Source organism: Macaca thibetana, chromosome 9 (genome assembly GCF_024542745.1).
Source record: "Macaca thibetana thibetana isolate TM-01 chromosome 9, ASM2454274v1, whole genome shotgun sequence".
Classification (NCBI taxonomy): Eukaryota; Metazoa; Chordata; class Mammalia; order Primates; family Cercopithecidae; genus Macaca; species Macaca thibetana.
Window position 1 is genome coordinate 128,279,692 of NC_065586.1, and position 18,679 is coordinate 128,298,370.

General features: G+C 55.5%; 2 protein-coding genes across 2 annotated transcripts in view; both read left to right on the forward strand.

Moving 5' to 3' along the window:
* Positions 1-12,650, forward strand: part of JAKMIP3 (Janus kinase and microtubule interacting protein 3) — a 135,819-nt gene extending 123,169 nt beyond the window's left edge. The window contains 1 exon segment of the mRNA XM_050805555.1: positions 10,191-12,650. The gene's annotated coding sequence lies outside the window, so the exon portion shown is untranslated.
* Positions 1-18,679, forward strand: part of DPYSL4 (dihydropyrimidinase like 4) — a 50,370-nt gene that overhangs the window by 17,697 nt on the left and 13,994 nt on the right. Inside the window, exons 2-3 of the mRNA XM_050805501.1 lie at positions 14,868-14,915; positions 18,496-18,584. Coding sequence (XP_050661458.1) covers positions 14,877-14,915; positions 18,496-18,584 — 128 coding nt within the window. The 5' untranslated portion in view covers positions 14,868-14,876. The remainder of the gene's footprint in view (positions 1-14,867; positions 14,916-18,495; positions 18,585-18,679) is intronic.

An 18,679-nucleotide genomic window follows, 5' to 3' on the forward strand; every position in this document is an offset into this window, starting at 1 on the left:
CTTCCCTCCCTCTCTCCTTCCCCTCTCTCTCCTTCCCTCCCTCTCCTCTCCTTCCCTCCTCCTCTCCTCCCTCCTCTCCCTCCCTCCCTCCCTCTCTCCTCTCCTCTCTCTCTCTCCCCCTCTCTCTCTCTCCCCCCTCTCCCTCCCCCTCTCCCTCCTCCCTCTCCCTCCTCTCCCTCCCCCCTCTCTCTCCTCCCTCTCTCTCCCTCCCCTCTCTCTCCTCTCCTCTCTCCCTCCCTCCCTGTCTCCCTCCCCTCTCTCCCTCTCTCCTCCCTCTTTTCCCTCTCTCCTTCCCCCTCTACTTCCCCTCTCTCCTTCCCCCCTCTCCTCCCTCTCCCCTCTCCTCCCTCCCTCTCCTCCCTCTCTCTCTCCCTCCTCCTCTCCTCCTCTCCCCCTCCTTCCCTCTCTCCTTCCCTCTCCCTCTCTCCTTCCCTCCTCTCTCTCCCTCCCTCCTCCCTCCTCCTCCCTCCCTCTCTCCTTCCCTCTCTCTCTCTCTCCCTCCCTCCTCCCTCTCTCCTCCCTCTCTCTCCTTCCCTCCCTCTCTCCTCCCTCCCTCTCTCCTTCTCTCCCTCCCTCTCTCTCCTCTCCTCCCTCCCTCTCTCTCCTCCTCCCTCTTTCCCCTTCCCTCTCTCTCCTTCCCTCCCTCCCTCCCTCTCTCTCTCCCCCTCTCTCTCTCCCCCTCTCTCTTTCCCTCTCTTTCCCCCTCCTCTCCCTTCCCCTCTCTCCCCTTCCCTCCTCTCCTCTCTCTCTCCTCTCCCTCCCTCCCTCCCTCCCTGTCTCCCTCCCTCCTCTTTCTCCCTCTCCTCCCTCTCTTTTTTCCCTCTCCTTCCCTCTCTCTCCTCCTGCTCTCTCTCCCCCTCTCTCTCTCTCTCCCCCTCTCCTCTCTCCCTCCCTCTCTCTCTCTCTCCCTCCCCTCTCTCTCCCTCCCTCCCTCTCCCTCCCTCTCTCCCTCCCTCTCTCTCCCTCCCTCTCTCCCTCCCTCTCTCCCTCCCTCTCTCTCCTCCTCTCTCCCTCCCTCTCTCCTCTCCCTCTCTCCCTCCCTCTCTCTCCTCTCTCTCTCTCCTCTCTCCCTCTCTCTCTCCCTTTCTCCCTCCCTCTCTGTCTCCCTCTCTGTCTCCCTCTCTCCCTCCCTCTCTCCCTCCCTCTCTCTCCTTCCCTCTTTCCCTCCCCTGTCTCTCGTCATTCTACCTATCTATCTAATGCTGTTATGAAACCACAAGTCCGTAGTGATGCCTCCAATTCCAGGCCAATGGTGTGTGGTTCTTCCCAGCCATGCTCTCCTTGTTTGTAACGTTGGCGGCAGCAGACACTTGGCGCTCACTGTCTGTGATGTGCCTGTTCATCTGTTCAGCCCTGGCATACACCCGTGTCACCTCAGGATGGCCCAGACCCTGCAGGAAACAGATGCCCCAGCTGGAGCACAGTTCCTTTTCCCCCAGCCTCATGGTGTCCACACACAACACTGTTCTCCAAACAACTCAGGTAGGTTCTTTTCTTACCCACCCTCCCTAGGGCTCTTCGTTTGTAATGCAGCCAGGTGCCGTTGTACAGCTGGTATTTCATTTGTGTTTCTTCACATAATGACTTTTTGAAAAAATTTACATGTAGTACAATTGACTGCGGTATGCTTGTGGTGTGTGGCCTGTGGTATGTTCATGGTGGTGCATTTTGTGGTCGTGTGTGTTGTCTGTGGTGGTCTGTGGAGTGTTGTGGTGTGTCTGTGGTGGTGTGTGTGGTGTGTGTGGTCTGTGGAGTGTGCGTGGTGGTGTGTGGTGTGTCTGTGGTGGTCTGTGGAGTGTGCGTGGTGGTGTGTGGTGTGTCTGTGGTGGTCTGTGGAGTGTGCGTGGTGTGTGTGTGTGTCTGTGGTGGTCTGTGGAGTGTGCGTGGTGGTGTGTGGTGTGTCTGTGGTGGTCTGTGGAGTGTGCGTGGTGTGTGTGGTGTGTCTGTGGTGGTCTGTGGACTGTGCGTGGTGGTGTGTCTGCGGTGTGTGTGGTGTGTCTGCGATGACTTTCTGGGTTGTGGCCCATGCAGAGCACATGCATCCATGTGCTACCCCAGCCCCAACACAGACCATCCCATCCCCGAGCTGCCTCCTGCTGCCTGTGCAGTGGCCCCTCCCTGGCAGCCCTGACCTGTTTCTCATCATGTCCGTTTTGCCACTTCCACATCAGGTAAATAGAGTCACGTAGCACAGCTTTGGGGATCTGGCTATGTTTATGTTCAGCAAAACCCACGTAAGATTCCTTGTGCTGTGTGGCTCCGTGGGTTCTCCTTCTGTTCCTGAATTGAATCCCCTCGGGGCAAAGGACCACAGTGCACCAGGGTCTTGTTGAAGGACGTCAGGGTGGTTTCCAGTTTGGGGCAAATATGAACAAAACTGCTCTAATGTGTGTGCAGGTTTTTTCGTGAAAGCAAGTTTTCCTTTCTCTTGGGTAAGTACCTAGGACTGGGTCTGCTGGATTACGTGGCAAGTGCGTGCTTACTTTTATAAGTAACTGTTGTCCAGAGTGGCTGTTCCGTTTTGCATTTCCACCGGCGCTGGGAGGGTTCCCGTTGCCCCCCACACAACGTCTTCACATGGTTAGGCGGGTTCTCCTTATTTGGTCCCTTCCAATGGAGGGGGAGTGGCATCTTATTTGGGGTTTCATTTGCATTTCACTACTGACTCATGACGTTGAGCATCTTTTTGTGTGTTGATTTTCCATCCGTATACCTTCTTTGGTGAAACGTCTGTTCAGATCATTTGCCCGTTTTTGAATTGGGTTGTTTACTTTGTTATTCTGAGTTTTGAGAGCTTCTTCCTCTACTCTGGATACGTGCCATTATCAGATACACCATTGAAAAGTATTTCTTCCAGTCTCTTTCGTCTTTTCATTCTCTCGAGTGTCATTTAAAGGGCAGAAGTTCTTAATTTTGATAAAGTCTAATTTATCTGCTTTTAAAAGATGAATTGTGGTTTTTGATGTTAGAACTAAGAAAAACTTGCCTAACTCAAAGTCACAAATATTTTCTCCCATTTCCTTCTAGAATCCGTGGTTTTATGTCTTAAATTTAAAATGCCTGCGATTCATTTGAGTTAACTTTGCACATGGGGCTCCGTCCGGGTGGAAGTTCATTGTTTGCATGTGAATGTCCACACAAGAACGTCCTTGTCTCCTTCCACCCCAGGGTCAATAACTCCTCCTTTTTGTTATAAAAGTCCCTTCTGCTTGGCTCTGTGGTCAGGGCCGTCCTGGGTGAGGTGTCCACCCTAATCTGCTACCACAAGATGGGAGAGCAGGGCTGCTGGCGGGGTCCCTTGAGCCGGCAGAGCCAGCGTGTCTGGTCCCCATTTGACCCCAGGGTGGGCTGGATCTCTAGGGCCTGGGCCTGGGCCAGCTCAGGGTCTGGAAGATCAAGGTGTGTTGATGAACCGTCAGCAGGTTCAGATTTACAGCTTCTGCGGAGCAGGTGCCTGAATGCCGATGAGCAGCCACAGACTGCTTCTGAGCTGGGCCACAGTCTGCTTCCGCCGTTCTGCTGCTGGAGATGATGTCTGTCTGGTTATCTTAAAACCCAGGGATTTTAAAAGGCTGCCCCTGTTCAGAATGTATCCAGTTCATGGGCATCGTGCATGATGGAGCAGGAGCCTTCACTTAAAAGAAATCTCTAATGCTCCGCATCGTAGCCCAGTGAAATTGTTTTCTTACTGAATTTGTCTATATTGTTAAAGAAAAGAAAGAGAAACAAAAGGTGAGGTGTTTAGAAACAGCTCACCCAAGTGTGAACAATTAGTCCTCTGGGGCTGTCCACTCCCAGGGCAGTTGCGGAGCTGGGGGAAGCTCCCCTCCCTGAGTACTGCCCAGGCACTGCCTGTCTTTGGAAGCAGAGGCTGCAGACCCCGATCAGGGGGCGGAGTCTTCCAGGTGCCCCACCGTGCTCCCTGCAGGATCTGCCCCCCAGCAACTGCCCGTTAGGGCAGCTTCATCAGCCAGGGCTCCAGCCCCAAGAGGGAATGGGGAGGGGCTCCGCCCTGGGGTCAGCCGTGTGCTTGTCTGATGGCAGAGGCAGCTCCCGTGCAGGCTCCAGCTCACAGGCACCCATGGGGTCACATTGCATTTGCACGGCGGGACCAGCGGGAGGGTTCTGCCTGCAGCTCCTGCCTGGTCCCCGCATCCTAAGCCTAGCATTGTCCTCGTGTTTCTTGGTGCACAGCATGGTCTTGGTCCTGGTGCTGGTGTGTGCCTCGCTCTTGTTGCTGACCCTGCAGCAGCCTGCTTGCTCATTTTGTGGCTCTGCCACGCAAAACAAACACTGACCTCTGACCTTGTGGCCCATCCCCTCCCCTCCCCATGAGGGCTTTGTGCAGTGCTTTGCAGCAGACACGTTTCCAAAAGGCAGACTCTCCAATTGTGTTTGAATCTTTGTTAAAAGGCGTCCTTGGGTGCTTGTGCTTGGAGTCATTGTGCAGGATTCAGCCATGTGCACCTCCAATCTGCCAGCTCGTGCGGGGGCTTTACCTCCCCTCCGGTGGACATTTGGTTATTTCCAGGCCTCTGCTTGCTGCGAGTGCTGCTGCTTGAAGCTTCCTGCGGAGTCTCCTGACGTGCTGGTGCTGCGGCTACTCCTGGGTCACGTTAGGAGTCGGAATCTGCAACTTTGGGAGTTGATACCAACCTCTGATCTGGTTCCTGTTGGCTTTGGAGCTGTTTTTCTTGCTTTTTGTTTAGAATCTTTCTGTTTTTACCAAGGGCAAAGATGTTTCTCAAATGTGACTGGGTGATTTGCACAAAATCTCAGAAACTGAACAACTGACTTGAAACCAAGGGTCCCCCTCCCCCTTTATTGCTCTATTGTCTAATTTATTCTTTTCAGTCAGCAGCTTACAGCCTGCGGGCCAGCTGTCTTGCAATCTATAATGCAACCATCTTGGTTAAAGCAATAATGGATCCTTTCACTAGGCTGGCCATGGGGCCATTAATAAGGGATGTCATTATTAGAGAAGCTGATGTCAGAAAGGGTAGCTGGGCATCGCTGTGGAGGCCTGTGAGAGCAGCTGCACCACCAGATAGAAAATGAAACCAGGAACCCATGGAGAATAGGGAGAAAGTGTGCGCACGTGTGTGTGCGTGCATGCCAGCGCGTGGGGGGAGTGTGCCTGTGCATTTGGTCGTGGTGTGTAAACACTTGCTCCTGTGCCCTGGGTAGTGTCCGTGTGTGTGCACACTGTTCATTTGGTCATGGTGTGTATACACTTGCTCCCGTGCCCTGGGTAGTGTCCATGTGTGTGCATACTGTGCATTTGGTCGTGGTGTGTATATACTTGCTCCTGTGCCCTGGGTAGTGTCTGTGTGTGTGTGTGTGCACACTGTGCATTTGGTCATGGTGTGTGCGCACTTGCTCCTGTGCCCTGGGTAGTGTCTGTGTGTGTGCACACTGTTCATTTGGTCATGGTGTGTATACACTTGCTCCCGTGCCCTGGGTAGTGTCCATGTGTGTGCACACTGTGCATTTGGTCGTGGTGTGTATACACTTGCTTCTGTGCCCTGGGCAGTGTGCGTGTGTGTGCACACTGTGCATTTGGTTGTGGTGTGTGTGCACCTGCTCCTGTGCACCCACTTCAGTGTCCTACCTGCCACCTGCACCATCAAAGTGGCTTCTGCCTTTATTATTTATTAGGGAGCTGTAGAGCCAAAATCAGGAGGTTGACCCAGGGCAGAACACCACATGCCTGAGGACTATCCCAGCATCTGTGTGGGCCACATGGGGCTCCTCCGTGGTGGCTGGGGAGAGGACCTCAAAGGTGGCTCTGGGCAGACGGGAGTTGGTAACAGCACTGGTCCCCTCTGTAGGGTTGAGAGAGACCCCATGAAGTGGGTAGAGGAGGAAAAGGAGGAGGAGGCTAAGTCTGTATCTGGGTAAGGTCTATTTCATATTTTCCCCAAATCAGAGCTTCAAGAAAAAAATACCTTGACCGTGAGCAGATTTAGTGGTTGCCATTTGTTTCTGTTTGGTTTGAAAATATTTGGCTAAAGTTTCTCAGACAAAAGAGCCTATGGGGAAAGGTCCTGTGCTCGGCCCTCGCTCCATGTCCTGTCAGCTGGGAATCTGTGTATTTGTGGGGCAGTGTTGGGGAAGAGAGCAAGGATCCAGGCTGCAGGGTCTCACCACCTCCCAAGCGGTTCACCCTGTGTGAGAACCCTGGGGTTGCTTGTCTCATGCACACTTTTGGAAACTGAGGCTGTAGGTTCTGAGCCTTCCAGTGGCATTCATCATCTGATGAATTCTGAAGCAAGCAGAGGTCCGGACCCCAGGAAGGCTCTTGTCTTCCTTGCCAACTGTGTTATGTTTCCAAACAGTTGAGATCCCAGTGGAAATTTCCAGCACACACACAGACGGCAGGGGCCTGTTCCTCGTGCTCTGTTTTGACATCAATCAGAATGCTGTTTCCTGATCCATATGTACAACTCCGTCTGCACGTGGTACCCGTGGTGTTATTGATGAGGGTTCTGCCTCTGCGACTTTTAGCAAGGTTCTGGTGCCTTCGTGCCTGTGGGGCTGGGGGCCCCGACCTGCAGAAGTACCCTGTGCCAGCCCTGGGTGGTGCCCCAGGCATGCTGTCATCTCCTGTCCCTGCTGCAGCCCTTGGCACTGTCCAATGAGCCAAGTTCATGATTGTGGTCGTCAACTTGTTCCTATGCTTCATCAGCCATCCTTATTGCAGCCCAAGATAAAATTACCCAGGCTTTCCCCTCCAGCGTGAAGGGCAGGGGCCCTCAGTGCTCATCCTCCCCCAGCATCATGCATGGCCACGGGGCACTGGGTAGTGTCCATGTGTGTGCATGGACATTGTCGATGGGACTCTTGGGCTCCCCGGGCTGTGAGCTGGTTGGGGCCCCACCTGCACTATGCCTGAGCTCCCCACATCCTGCCTCTCTCCTGTCACTCGAAGCTCAGCCGCCCGAGAAGCACTTTCCTGCCCCCTCCCTGAGAACTGGGAGCTCTTGGGATGAGGGTTGCCTGGGTTTCTCCTGTGGAACCCTTGCTGTGGCACTGATACACTCAAGTAAATATTTGCCATGTGAATAGCCAAGTATGTAAAAGAATGTGCTCCCTGAAGGCAATTCGCAGCCCCATGTCCCCCCATCCCCCACACTTCCAGGCAACAGTGGAAGCAGCTGTTCTGGGGGTCCCCAAGACCACCTGCATGTCTGGGGACTCACTGGGATTCACAGGACTCAGCACACAGTCCCTCACAGTCAGCTGAGGACCTCATCCAAGCTGGAGCCATGTCAGGCACAGGACAGGTGGGAGGCGGCCACCCATGGGTCTGGCCTTGGTCTCTGTGGCTCCATGGGGCTCCTCAATTCCCCCATGCAAGCTCTGGCACCCCAAAGTCCTCACTCAAGAGTGTCTCTGTGGACAGGCCTGAGGCTGCTAGTTGCAGAAGTGCCTGTGTGCAAGGGCTGGCGTCTGGGAACTTGGCTTTGAAGCATTCCTTTAGTGAGGAAGTTCCTGCCTAGACCGTTTGTGCAAACAATGTGATTCATGGCAAACACCGGCCTTCTTTTGAGAGCCGGGCATGTTAGTGGGCCGGGGGTGCACAACTGAGTAGTCCCCCAATCAAAATCATGAATTTTGGGTCTCAGCTGGAATTCCCTGAGCAGAAACACTGCATACGTGGGGCTGTGCTTTGCTGCTGGAGGGAGTGTGTGCCCCACGTGCACCTCGCAGTGGGGAAGAGAATGGGCGGGAGAGAGCACAGGAAGTCTGCTCACAGGCCTCTCCAGGCTGTGCCTGTGAACGCTTCCCTTGTAGATCCAGCCATGCCTCCTGATTATACGGCTGCGATAATGGTGTGGCTGTGCCATGGTGTGGTGGTTGTGGTGTGACTCTGCCATGGTGGGGCCCTGCGTGGTGTAACCCTGCTGTGGTGTGGCCCTGCTGTGGTGTGACTGTGCCATGACATGACCCTGCCGTGGTGTGGCCCTGCATGGTGTAACCCTGCCGTGGTGTGGCTTTGCTGTGGTGTGACTGTGCCATGACGTGACCCTGCTGTGGTGTGGCCCTGTTATGGTGTGACTGTGCCATGACATGACCCTGCCATGGTGTGGCCCTGCATGGTGTAACCCTGCTGTGGTGTGGCTCTGCTGTGGTGTGACTGTGCCGTGGCGTGACCCTGCAGTGGTGTGGCCCTGCGTGGTGTAACCCTGCCGTGGTGTGGCCCTGCTGTGGTGTGACTGTGCCATGACGTGACCCTGTGCCATGGCGTGACCCTGCAGTTGTGTGGCCCTGCGTGGTGTAACCCTGCCGTGGTGTGGCTCTGCTGTGGTGTGACTGTGCCATGGCGTGACCCTGCCGTGGTGTGGCCCTGCGTGGTGTAACCCTGCCGTGGTGTGGCTCTGCTGTGGTGTGACTGTGCCATGATGTGACCCTGCCGTGGTGTGGCCCTGCTATGGTGTGACTGTGTGCTGAGTCCTGTGAATCCCAGTGAGTCCCCAGACATGCAGGTGGTCTTGGGGACCCCCAGAACAGCTGCTTCCACTGTGGCCAGAAAGGGGAGGGAGGATGGGAGGGAGAAGACCACATCCCCCAGAAGAGATGGGGTGGGGCGGAAGGGATTTGGGAGGACTGCACACCTAGAAGCAGAACGATGTGTGTGTGTGTGTGTGTGTGTGTGTGTATAGTGTGTGAATGCATGTGCTGTGAGTGGTGTGTTGTGTATGCATGCATATATTGTGTGCATGTGTGGGCTGTGTGTGAGTGGTGTCTTTGGGCATGTGCATGTATGTGTATGTGTGTTGTGCACTGTATGTGCATGTGTATTTTGCATTGTGTGTACACATGTACAGTGCATGTGTGCGTATTGTGTGGGCATGTATGTGCAGTGTGTTGTGTGTACATGCATGTGCAGTGTGTATGTGCTGTTTGTGCATGTGCATGTATGTGTATTGTGCATTGTGTGTACATGCACATGCAGTGTGTGTGTGTGAGTGGTATGTTGCAGCCATGGATGGGACAGAAAGTCTCCTGTTCTGGAAATAGGGTAGTGAGTGGAGCGTGTTGACAATGGAGAGCACCAGCTGGCTCTGGAGCGGGATCGAGTGACCACAGGAAACCAAACACTCTCGTCTTGTCCCTTCAGTTTGGGGAGTGAGTTTTTAAAATTCTGCATAATATTTTCAACAAGACCTCTGTTCTCTATTTGCATGTGCGTAGTTCATACCCCAGGCAGTTGATCACATAATTCAGAGAGGCATTGATGGGGCGGGAGTGTTACTAGGTCGGTGTCCGGATCCCTGGCCCTGCTCAGCCTGGAAGTGTCACCGAGGGAAATCCCTATTTTACATGGGGCTTCAGCTTTTCCATCTGTAAAATATGAGGGCTGGACTGGCAGGTCCCCTTCCTCCTGTACTTTCTAGAGATCGATGGTTCCACCACAACGTATTTAGAAATGAACCTGATTAAAGGCACAAAGAACAAGGTACTATGTTAACTGCGGCAGAGATTTCAACTGTAACGCTTAATACGGGAAGAAGTAAACATGTATGTGTCATTTGACTACATTTATTTTTCATTCTGTTTGAGGTAATATCTTAGAAGTTAGGTTAAAAAATGAAAAACCAAAAAGCTCTTCAGACCTCTCCGAGATTAGAAAACCGTGGTGTCTCTACTGCTGGGCCCTCTGCCTCTGTCCCAGCGTGCCCTCTCTCCCGCCCCTCAGCCCACGTGGCCTCCCACCCAATGCTGCTGTGCCCCAGGGACTGATCCGGGGCCCGCCCTTGTGAAAAGCAGCTCCTTCATAACTTCTTCAAAAACATTAAAAAATCAAAAGGAAATAAACAATTTGAACCTAGCAGAGGCCCACTTTCTAAGTAATGAGTAAAGCTGGGTGGAAACCGGGCCGCTGGCCCAGACATGGTGAGAAAGATCCAAGGTCACTTCTGTAGGGGCTTTGTGGGGAGCATGGACTCATCTTCCTGAGAATGTGGCCTTCAGTGTGGGCCGGGTGCGTCTCCCGGGCTGGAGGCTCAAGATGTGGTGCTGTAGCTGGTGCTGGACCCATGAGGGCAGCGCCTGCCATTGGCTCAAGGACTGTCCTGTGCAGAGCCAGTGCCTGGTCAAGGCCCCAACTGCCTTGAGTGCTGACCCGTGGTGCCCACATGCCCCAGGTCGTCGCACTAAATGGTATTTTCTCCACTCTTTTTCAGAGAGGAAGCAGTGCATTGGTGAAGGCAACGTTAGGTGTGATTTCCATTCCTGCTGGGAGACCCAGGTCACAGCCCGGGAGCTTCGTCCAGCCTGTGGATGGAGCCTGACTGCCTGAAGATGGAACTTCTGTGTCCTCCCACCCTTGGTGGTCTAAGGTTATTGCTCTCAGAGCTGAATTGACAGGAGGTGTGTGTGTGCACACTCACTTGTGTGCACATGCCTGCGTTTATGCGTGTTTTCACTCAACCAGAAGAGCAATTCATGGGATTTAGCCGTTTTGAGGCACCTAGAAGTTGAGGCAGTTAGATGTGCAGCCAGGTGTGAATGTAACGTGCACCATTGTATAAAGGAGGTGACTCGGTTGCTGCAGGGAGGATTGGGTTGTCTGGAAGTATTAGGTTCATTTTATATTTGTGTCAGAAGAAATGTCTGACTTTGGGGCAGATGACATAGTGGCCGCGGCCCAGGCATGGTTCCCTAGGTTGAAATCAGGGAAAAGCTAATACTCTCAGACAGGTATGCATTTTCTTTGGTGGCTGCAGGGTTTCTGCTAGAAAATGCACTATTAATCAGCACTTGTCCAAGAAAGACCCATCCGTTTCTGTTGTCATTCAAGCCACAGTTCCTGATTTACTCAGACAAGATACTGGGCCAGTTCAATGTCTCTAGCTGAGCCTGACCTTGGGGTTTGCGTCTCAAGTCTGAAATCTTGTTCAGTCCTCTGTGCATAGTTTTGTCTCATTTTAATGACTGCATCTTCTTGGTACATTTATTATACTCAGAACTGAATGGCACACAATAGCCTTGTGTTAATAAAAGCTACCGTAGCGCTATGGGTGAACCGCTGAGTTGAAGTCCGATGGACTCTACGATGCAGGTATCCAGAAATACGTTGTAACTCTACCTGCCTCCCTGCCAGCCTGGCTCCTCCTCTGGGGGAGCTCCTGGCATGGTCCTAGTGTTGTCCTGCATGGGAACAACAGCTGCATGGGCCAGCTGTTTTGGATCTAAAGATGTGCAGTGAAACTCAGATTCACATCCCTCATGTTTATTTGGGTCATCATGGTTTTGCATGTTGTATATATGTCTGGAGCACTTCATACACCTCTATCCACCACAGGCACTCTTAATCACAGTCTGTAATAGTAATAAGGCAAACTATACAGCAAAGAGAAGCATGTAAATATGTACCAATTCTTATGAAGTTGTAATTGTTTATATGTAAAAAGTATGTATATACGAAAGGGAGAAGGTACAAGGAACGTGCTGAATAACATCCAAACTGCATTGCATCCCTGTCCCATTCCTGAAAGCTCACATCTAGTTGGAGCGTCAGTTCCTCTCCTCAGATATCATTGTTCTCACTCTTCTATCATAGGCACCTTCTTTACATCTGATTACAATATCCAGCATTTCAGAACTGGGTTTTTGCCCCCAAAAAGGTAAATATGAACATTTATCACTGACTCCTCCTGGTCCAGTGAGCAGCAACAGAATTCAAGTATTTAAAAATAAGGTGCATTTCTAAATTGTAGGCTATACTTTCTTTTTCCAAACCAATGGGCTAGAGTGAATTTCCTCCGAGTACTTGGGCTGTCTTACTGCTAGCTTTTCTAACAGGGGAAGTCTGTATAAATGCATCATCCGCTAATAACGCAAGAGGAAGGACCCTGAAATGTGGCCAGAAATGCTTACTGTGTAACCAGGACATCAACATTTACATCATATTGTATTAACATCATCACACTCTGTGCTCAACACACAGAACAACATAGATACTTCAGTTTGTCTAAAGTAAAAATCCACGTAAATCGCAGATTTCTTTGTTGACACCAGTGTGTTGTTTACCTTGTGCCCACGGTCCAGATTTTGAGCTGGAGAAGGACTATGGCTGTTCCTTAAAGTCTCTGCCCTGGCAGAATCTGTAGCCTTCAGGATACCCCGAGTGCCTTACAGGGCTTGTGAACACCGACTAGAAGTCAAAAAGAAGAGAGTGCCCAAGCGTGGGTTTGGAGGCACTGATGCATTCGCCAACACTCACTGTCATCCCATCCTTGAAACCCTGAGAGGGAGTATGTGTTTTAACACAGAGTGGAATTTAAGTTTAGGCTCAGGAAACTCATATTCTGAATATAGGTATCAAATCATATATTTGTTTACTGTATATTTTTTAAAAAGCTTTATTGTAAATTTATGCAAAAACTAACCGGCCCGTTTTCTTATGGCAGCATGCCGAGCAGTGTGTGTGTCCTCCCAGGCACTCCCTTCATAGTCACCCTCTAACCACGTGACATTCTGTTCAGTGCTAATCCGTATTCACAGGCCTAACGTAGGTTTGTATGGTGATCTACGAGATTTTACACATATTTTTGTATTGTGATTCCTATGATATATACCAGAGAATTTTTACTCATTTGTAAATTATTGTACAGTTTTAATAAAAAATGTTTTAAATCTTAGACGATTAAAGTCCCTTCAAAGGTATTAAAGTTTGAACTGAAAGCCGTATGAGCCATTTCTGCACTTCTGAGTTCATTCCCTGAACAGTGCCTCTGAACACCAAAAACGGGGTCTGCGCCTTCCGCCCACTGTGGAGGAAAGCCCCAGGTCTCACCTGCGAGATCACCTGGAGGGCAAGCTCTGCAGTCAGGGGTGCCTGGCAGCACCTGGCTCAGGTCGACCACCTGGGAGACTCTCTCCCGTGGCTGTTGGTCAAATGTGAACCATCGAAGAGATCGAACAATTAGGAAAGGGACGGAACTTCTGCACATGCATGAGAACAGTTGGTGATGTTTGCCGTGGACGGTCCCACAGGTGAGTAACAGACATATTAATCATTGAGGGGTGGGGGAGCCAGAGGAAGACGAGGGGGTGGGAAGCTGCTCGACCTAGCTCTGCTGGCTCAGGCCCCGCCAGTACTCGAGGTGACTCAGTGTCCGAACTCTGGCTTTGAAGTGCGGACTGCGCTAACAACGCAAAGGCCCGAAGTCTCTGGGTTCAAATTCAGCCGTTGCAGGCTGGGTAGAGTGAAAGATGGAGTGACAGCATAGTCCCCTCACCCCTGTCTCACCCCAAGCCTCTAACTCGGCTTTAAGGGAGATCAGCAGCAGTTTGCGTGGGCAGGTACCCCCCATCCAGCCCTCCACGCTCGCCCAGGGTTTCGGAGTCGGGGCCTTCTTGTCTGTCGTGGGACGGCCCAAGGGGTCTGAAAATGTGGTCGGGATTCCTGTAGCGGTTTCTCCAGTGTGCGCTCCCTGCCCGGTCTTCCCAGCGCCCACCATGTTCGGAGGGCGACCAGCCACGCGTGGCTGGGACGAAGCGAGCGCCCAGGGGCCAGAATGGGGCGTTCAGCACCCGCTACGTGGACAGCGCCAGCTCCGCGCCGGGCGGCAGGAGGCGGGGAGAGGGCGCGGCCGCCAGGGCCGCCCAGTGCACCTGCAGCGCAGACGTCGCTGCAGGAGGCTCCGAGACCGGATCCTGTCGCCCGCTCCTGCCATGACCGCGCGGCAGCCTCAGGAGCCCGCGAGGCTTCTGGCCCGGCCCAAGCTCGGCTGCGTGTTCCGCTGCGTGGAGGACGCCTTCGAGAGCAAGACGCTGCCGCTGGACGCGCTGGGCGGCGGCCGCCGGGGCCCTCGGGTTGGGGAGCCGGTCTGCGGGGCGCGCGACGACTCGGAGCGGTCGGGCCAGCACTGCGGAGACCCCTCAACGGCCGCAGCACGTCCCCGAGGGCAGCCCGGCGTGACCCAGGCCCGTGACCCCCAGCAGGTAGTGGCCGCGGGCCCGGGCCCGGACTCCCCGAGACCCTCGCACCCGGAGGACGCCGGGCGTGGGGCTCACCCGCTCCCCTCTGCGGGGCCTCCCTCTCCACAAAGGTCCTGAGCCTTCTGGGTCCTGCGACCCCCTGAGGCCCCGCCCGCCACCGGGTCCCGGTCCCTGGGGAGCGCGAGCGCCTCCTTCTGTCTCGCTGTCTCCGTGTCTCTCCGACTCGCGCCCCCACTCCTGCCCTCCGTCTCTCGCGGCCGGCGTGGAACAGCCTCGCGGGGTCACAGCCTGGCGCTCAGACCCTGGCCCGGGTCATCCGCGAAGGAGCCGGCTTTGGCCAAGGCGCCTTCCTGGACCGGTGCGGCTCCCAGAGCGCCGCCGCCCGGGGCTGACTGGCTGGGACTCCCGGGGCCTTGGGCGCCTCGCGTCTCCCGGGAGCTGGGTTTCGCGCTGGAGGGCAGCGGGGGCGCGGGCGGGGCCTGGCAGGACGTGTCCGGACTCTCCCCCTCGTCTCCCCGGGGTGTAAACTCCGCACACAGCCGCAGCAGGTTGAAATTCCCACCCAGCCCTTGTCCGCGGGTCCGTGCGGGGGCCCGGGATGCAGAGATCAGACCCTGCGGCCGCCCCCGCTACGCTGGGCGGTGAGTTGGGGGAGTTGGGGGGGCCGGGGCGGGGCTTAAAGCGAAGGAGGGGCTGAGGGCGGGGGCGGGGCTCATGGGCGGAGCGGGGCCTGCCGGGGGCGGGGCCTGCCGGGGGCGGAGCCGGGGCGGGGGCGGGGCCAGCGGGGGCGGGACCGGAACGGAGCCTTGCGGCCCCGCGCGCTCGCAGTCTGTCTCCCGCCGCCCACACGCACGCGTCCCGGCTGACGCGTCCCCCGCCCGCCCCTGCTCGTGCCGCCCCTGCCAGAGACCCCCAGGAGCAGGATGTCCTTCCAGGGCAAGAAAAGCATCCCCCGGATCACGGTGAGCCCGGCCCCGCTTCGCCCGGCGCCCCCTGCCCGCCGCCCCCTGCCCGCCGCCCGGAGTGGGGCCTGAACGCGGGGCGGACCCTCCTGGCCTCGCGCGTTGGGGGGGCTCTGCCTTCGCGTCTGGCCCGTCCCGGCGCCCGCCCTTCCCTGCCCGGCTTCTTCACGAAGCTCCAGGGTCCGAGAGTCCCCGCGAGCGCCGCGCAGAACCCCTTACGGAGCGGGGCGCCCAGGCCCGGCCCTGCCGGCTTCCGGGAGCCTCGGCTGAGCCCGGGGAGACCCCGGGGCCGGGCGGCCTGTCCCTCGGAGCGCTGGAGGCTCCTTTCTCCCGCGGCGGCCGGGCCGGCGAGGCGGGCGGACGCGGTCCTTTGTTGGCCCGGGCTGGTCCGGGGCGCGGGGAGATGCCGTTCCCGGCACAGCCCGTGGGCCGCCCGCCCCTTGGACGCACTGGCGCCGCGTCGGGAGCCCTTTGTCCGAGACAAAGCGATTCAGCCCCAGCCGCTCTGGCCGGAGTCCCTGGTGGCCCCGAACCCTCCACTAACCGGGGTTCAGCGACTCCAAGGAAAGCGAGCGGTCACGGGCCACTGGCCGGGCGCCCCGGCAGCCCCCGAGCCTCCGAGAGCGGAGACCCCTCCCCAACACCCACACGCACCGGCGCGGGAGGTCCCGCTCTGCCAGAAACAAAGCCTCCCCACTCGGGAGGCGGGAGATGGGGGTGGGAGGAAGGGAGGCTTCGGGACCCGGCAGCACCTGGGCGGGGGAGTCCATGGGGTCCCAGACCCGACTCTGGACTTGGCCTTGGCGGGAGGGCCGTGGGGTCTGACCTCTGGATTAGCTCAAGCCGTGGGCTGTGGGCTCCACTCCCCGAGACGCTGAGGGAGGAAGGAGCCCTCCCCTCTCCAGACTGCTGCTTTCAGAGGGTTCTGCCCGGCTGGGTCTGGTCTTGATGCAGGAGATCCTGCCAGCCAGCTGGCATGTGGGGGTCGAGTTTGGGGGTGGCAGGAGGACCCCTTCCCAGGGCAGGTCAGGCATCCATGTCAGTGCGGGGGGGCAGCTGCTTCCAGGGAACTTTCACCCTCATCTGGTTGAGCGCAGTTAGAAGAGCATGGCCCCACCCCCCAGCTGTGTCTCTTCCGGGGTCCAAACCCAGCCTGAGTGTGGGTGCCTGAACACTTGGGTGTCTGTGAGCAGAGCGCCCAGACCACACGTCTCCTCAAGCCTCCCTCTGCCCGGTTGCGTTTTCTAGGGCTTCCTTGAAAATGCATGGGTCCCCTGGGAGGGGTGGAAAGTGAAGAGGAGGGACAGCTCCGGGAAGGCAGCCAGGGCCTGATTCGGCTACAGAGGCTCCAAATGCATGGTGGTGCGGGGTCAGGGCTGGGCCTGGCGCTCAGCCGGGACTGGGCAGGAGGAGGAGGAGGAGAGGTGCAGCAGCTGGGAATGGACAGCTCTGTAGACCAAGGGTCTAAAACTTCTTCCACAACCTGCCCGAGAATAAATGTTGTCAGCTTTGTGGACCACACTGTTCCTGTCGCGGCTGCTTGACCCTGCCAGGAAAGCAGTCCTGGACACTTAGGAAGTCAGTGGGCACCAATGTGTTCCAACAAAAGTTTATCTGTGAATGCTGCAGTGTGAATTTCGTAGAATTTTTATGAGTCATGATATACTCTTTTTATTGTTTTCAGTGAATATACGAGAACCATTCTTAGCCTAGGGCTGCATGAAGATAGGTAGAGGATTAGGTCTGGCCTGTGGCATAGTCTGCCAGCCGTTTGTAGACTACGGGGTAGTGGTTTACAAGTCACTGGGATCCTGAAAATACAGCCTCACAGTTAGATGTCAGCAGAATCCTGTAATGGGGCTACTAGATAATGAACTCCTTCTCATTCCGAGAGTTTTACAAATTGTGCGCTTCAGTTTAATGCTCTTGGCTTCAGACTGATGGTGTGTGAAGGCTGCAGCCCCGGGCTAGGACCCTGGCCACCTATGGGTGGGCCCTGGAAACCCAGGGCAGACAGCTGGACCTCCCTGTTAAATGCAGATGGTCAGTCCTGCGTGGTCAGTCGTCGGGCGTGCTGAGGCGCACGCGAGACAGTGGAGGGAAAAGCGCTGCCAAGTCCAGCGCGTGTGTGTGTGTCCTCCTTCACCTCCTTTTGCTCCTTTTTTGTGTTTCTCTCCCACATTCTCCACTGAGGTCAGATCTTCACCTCTGACGGTCATGCAGAGTCCCATCAGTGACACCCCACTTTCTGCCTAATCTTCTGCTTCCCGGCCATCTGGTAGGATTCTTAGAGGGGGATTTATGACTGCCGAGCACTGGAGTCAATCCCTGCCTAATGCCACAGCTCTGTGCTGCCAGGGCTGACCCACTGAGAGCCGGCCTCACCAGCCTGACGCTCTGTGCCCCACTAGGAGTGCGTCCAAGCTGCACTGGAACCTGAGGTCACCCCATCTCTTCCCCATCACCCCCATGGCCTCTTGATCAGCAGGTCCTGCCCTCCTGACTCCCAGCCTCTCTGGAATCCACTCTCCTCCCATCCCTTCCCATAGTCCTGTCCCAGAGCCCCTCATCTCACTCAGACATCACTCCAGCAATGATCCTGCTTCCATTGTTAAACATCACAATCTACTTTCTAACACAGCAGCCAAGGTGATCTCTTTAAAACATCAATCAAACTAGGATTGAAACTTGCTTAAGGGCCTCAGTCAGGGGCAGCCATGGAGTCCCCAGGCTTACACATCCTGCCCCTGCCAAGCTCTGGGCACCAACCTGCCTCTGGCACCACTACCCCACCAGAAGGTTCCACACCTCGGCCTCCTCCCAGGTCTGCTGATGGCAGCTCAAGCCCTTTCCTGCCCCAGGGCCAAGCTGCTTCCTGGCTGGAATGCTCACCATATCCGCCTTGCCCCTGTATCAGCCACCCCCGCCCCAGAGGTCCTTCTCCCAGCCCCTGTCTCATGGCCCTGCCATGGCGCCCTCACTGTGCTCTGCGCATTCGTCACTGTCTGTGTGCATGTGTGTTTTTGCTGCCGGTGGTCTCCCCTCAGTGGGAGGCAGCCTCCTGGGGTGGGGACCATGCCTGTGGGGGCGCTGCTCTGCCTCCACCTCCTGGCACCAACACTGGTCTGCAGTGTTTGGGTGGAACCAAAGCCCAGCTCTATCAGGTCCCACGTGGGTGGAAGACTGGTGGAGGAGAGCAGGATCCCTGAGGCTGCACAGGAGGCCATGAGACAGCGTTCACCTCCTACCTCAGGCTGGGGCTCCTTAATCCGATGGTAAATTAGAAGATATAAATATGACCTGTGGCAATGCCACACTTCCACCAACACGGGCTTTGCCCTCAGTGAGGCCTGGGCAGCAGCTCTGGGGTGTGTGTGGCGCTTCCAGGGGCAACTGGTTTTGAGTACCTGGTGCCACTTTTTGGGGAAAATAGTAAACCACTGCAGGCTTTCGTGCTTGTTTTTACACCTAGAAATTTTGCCTGAATGTTTCAATCATAATTCCAGAGAAAGGAGTTGCACGAAGGGTGTTGCTGAGTAACTCAGTTTGGAGAAAAATTACCGTTTGTTGTTCCAAATAGAGTGACCGCCTTCTGATCAGAGGTGGGAGGATCGTGAATGATGACCAGTCCTTTTACGCTGATGTGCACGTGGAAGATGGCTTGATAAAGTAAGTTTCTGCCGAAAATACATTTCCAGCTCTTGTGTGTATGTACTGGTCACATGGTATCCAGGCAGTTGAAAATAAGTCCCCAGCTCATGTGT